This window comes from Acanthisitta chloris, unplaced genomic scaffold (genome assembly GCF_000695815.1).
Source record: "Acanthisitta chloris isolate BGI_N310 unplaced genomic scaffold, ASM69581v1 scaffold2026, whole genome shotgun sequence".
Classification (NCBI taxonomy): Eukaryota; Metazoa; Chordata; class Aves; order Passeriformes; family Acanthisittidae; genus Acanthisitta; species Acanthisitta chloris.
The window spans coordinates 38702-41226 of record NW_008677416.1 but is presented as its reverse complement, the minus strand read 5'-3'; the positions used below and the strand labels follow the sequence as shown (position 1 = coordinate 41226).

The 2525-nt window shown below is 56.4% G+C and overlaps 1 protein-coding gene across 1 annotated transcript in view; it reads left to right on the top strand.

Annotated features, from left to right (window-relative positions):
* Nucleotides 1–1411: 1411 nt before the first annotated feature.
* SYT12 (synaptotagmin XII) overlaps nucleotides 1412–2525 on the top strand; it is a 6096-nt gene continuing 4982 nt past the window's right edge. The window contains exon 1 of the mRNA XM_009076476.1: nucleotides 1412–1448. Coding sequence (XP_009074724.1) covers nucleotides 1412–1448 — 37 coding nt within the window. The remainder of the gene's footprint in view (nucleotides 1449–2525) is intronic.

Sequence of the window (2525 nt, the reverse complement as noted above, 5' to 3'; positions counted from 1 at the left end):
GCAGCTTTTCAGGACCTCAAAAAAGGCTGTTTAGGGCAAATCTCCATCATGTTGCTCTGTCAGGATGTGGATGTGAATTTCCAGCACTAAACAGCAAAATATCCCTTAGGCTGAGCTCAGCCCATGCATGACAGGAGTTCAGCACATTCTCAGCCAGGCTATTACTGTTCTATCCATTGCACAAGGAGGTTTGTGCCAGAGGGAGGAGGTTGAGGAGGAGTTGGGCATCTCCCAGCCCCATCCCAGCCTTGCCGTCACTTTGAGTTACATTTAGCCCCCCCTTCCTCCGGCTGTTATCCCAGGGGTGAGCCATATGCCTGTGCAAAGAGTCCCCAGCCAAGACAGGCCAATATTTTCCACTATAACACACTGCAATTCCCACATTTGCCCATTAAAATCCAAGCGTGGATGGTTTTGAGGGGATTGATGACTCCCACAGCGCCTGAAGCTGTGAGGACCTGGGGGGAGCTGCAAGATGGGACCCAAATGTTGCAGGACTGTCCATCCAAGGCCAATCCAGCTCCTTTTCCTGTGCCATGTGTGGGCTGTGGGAATTCTGGAGAGAGGCTGGAGGGCTCTGAAGGGGGCAGGGAGAGGTGCGAGCTGTGGTGTTGAGGTTGAACTCCATGTGTCCCCTGTGGGATCACCTCAGCACCCCATGGCTTGTGATGTCCCAGCATGGATGCCATGGAGCAGAGGGTGCTGGCTCAGTTCCCGTTGGATTTGTTTGTTGGGTGTTTGTGGGGATCCCAAACCCCCTTTGTATAGCAGGAAATAGCTGGCTTGGATAAATCCCCTTCGGCATCCGTGGTGCTTTCTCTGGGATCTGTCTGGAAGAGCAGCTTCCTTACATTAGGATGGATCTCGTGTACAGCTCGCCTGGGAAAACCCCTTCATGGGGTAAGGTGATAGAACTTTCCTGCTGCAGGAGCTGACTCCTGGGGAACAGCATCACCTAAACCCTGCAGCAACCCCAAAATGGGAGAGTGGGACTGCTCCTCATGCTCAGGGCCAGAGCAGAACCTCGGGAGAGGCTGGCAAACTGCGGGAGGCAAAGGAAGATTTAAGCTGGAAAAGCAGCAAAAGGCTTTAGGGGCTCCTGGAGGGGAGATACCCACGCACAGAGAGGTTGGGAATGTCGCCCGCTAAACACTCCCGAGGTAAATCGAGCAGGTCTTCCTCTTCCCGAGGGGTTTCTGACCCTCCCTCAGCTCCTTCCGTGGCAGAGAGGCTTCAGTGTGCTTGCTTAGTGCCTGGAAGAGGAGCCAAGGCTGGGAGCCACGGGGGGGGAGCAGAGATTGAACATCCCTGCTGGAAAATCCTAAGGCATTCAATTTTTGAGTTCTTTCCCTTCATCCTAACGCTGCATCTCCCGCATTCCAGGCTGTCCTGCTCGCGGGGAGCGTTTGCCATGGACACCGGGCACGTAAGCAGATCCCGCTTTAGCGGTGAGTGCTCCCGAGGGAGCCCGGGCAGGGTTTGGGGCAGAGCTGGCCGGGGCTGACCGAGCTTTTGCACGGGAGGGGGCTGGTCCTTGCTGTTTTCCGCCGGGAAAACCCTCACCTGCATATGCCCGTGGGGTTTAGTTTCCTAAATCAAGGGTAAAACCCTCAAAACCTCCGAGTTTTCAACATTAGTGCTCAGCCCTTGGAAATGTTCAGGAACGAGGAGAAAGCAGGTTCCAGCTCAACTGGGATTTGCACCTGGAGTTACTCAGAACTAGGAGCCAATAAAGGGTTATTCTGCACCAATTTACTCCCAAGGCTTATTCTGCCTTAATTTTGCCCCCGGCCACAGCAGGAGCCTGGGAAGTCTGGTACCAAAGCCATCTGCTTCCCCCAGTATCCTCAGCCGGGATGTAGGGATAAATCAAAGCCCTGAAGGGGTTTGGGTCGGGGTGGAGGAAGCAGGACTCGGCTCCTACCCCGAGGCTCAACCCGCGAGATCCCTCGGGGCTGCTCCCGGGATCCAGATTAGGTGCTTCGCATGCGAATAGTCCGTTCCCTCTGCTTGTCGCTTTGCTGTTGCTGCCGGAGGAGGGCTGGGGGCGAGCAGCAGGTTGTCCCTGGGCTCGGTTCGATGTGGGAGTCAGCCTGGCTTTGGGCTTTTTCCGGCTCTGAAGGAGGGAGCGCCGCGGCGTGACGCCGGAGGACTCCCCGACAGCGCTCTGGGATGTGAAATCCTTTCTTTCCCCCTTTTTCCCGTGTTCCACGGAGCGGTCGGTGTTGGTTCCGCACGGGAGTGATGGAGGCTGGTGCAATGCAGCAGGCACCGCTCGGTGTAGCATCGCTGCCGTGTGCTCCGAGCCCGGCGCTCCCCTCCCTGCTCACACCAGCAGCACCCGGAGGGCTCTGCCACGGTTTCCTAAAGCTTTTCGTTAGGTTTTTCCCTATTTCTGGATTTTCATGGCATCCGCAGCCCGTGGGGACCCAGGCAGCAGTGAGGGTTGTCTCACTGTGGAGAGGGCTGAGCACATCTGTAAGTGGAATGGAATCACAGCTGGCAAAGGGACCCCCCAGCACCCC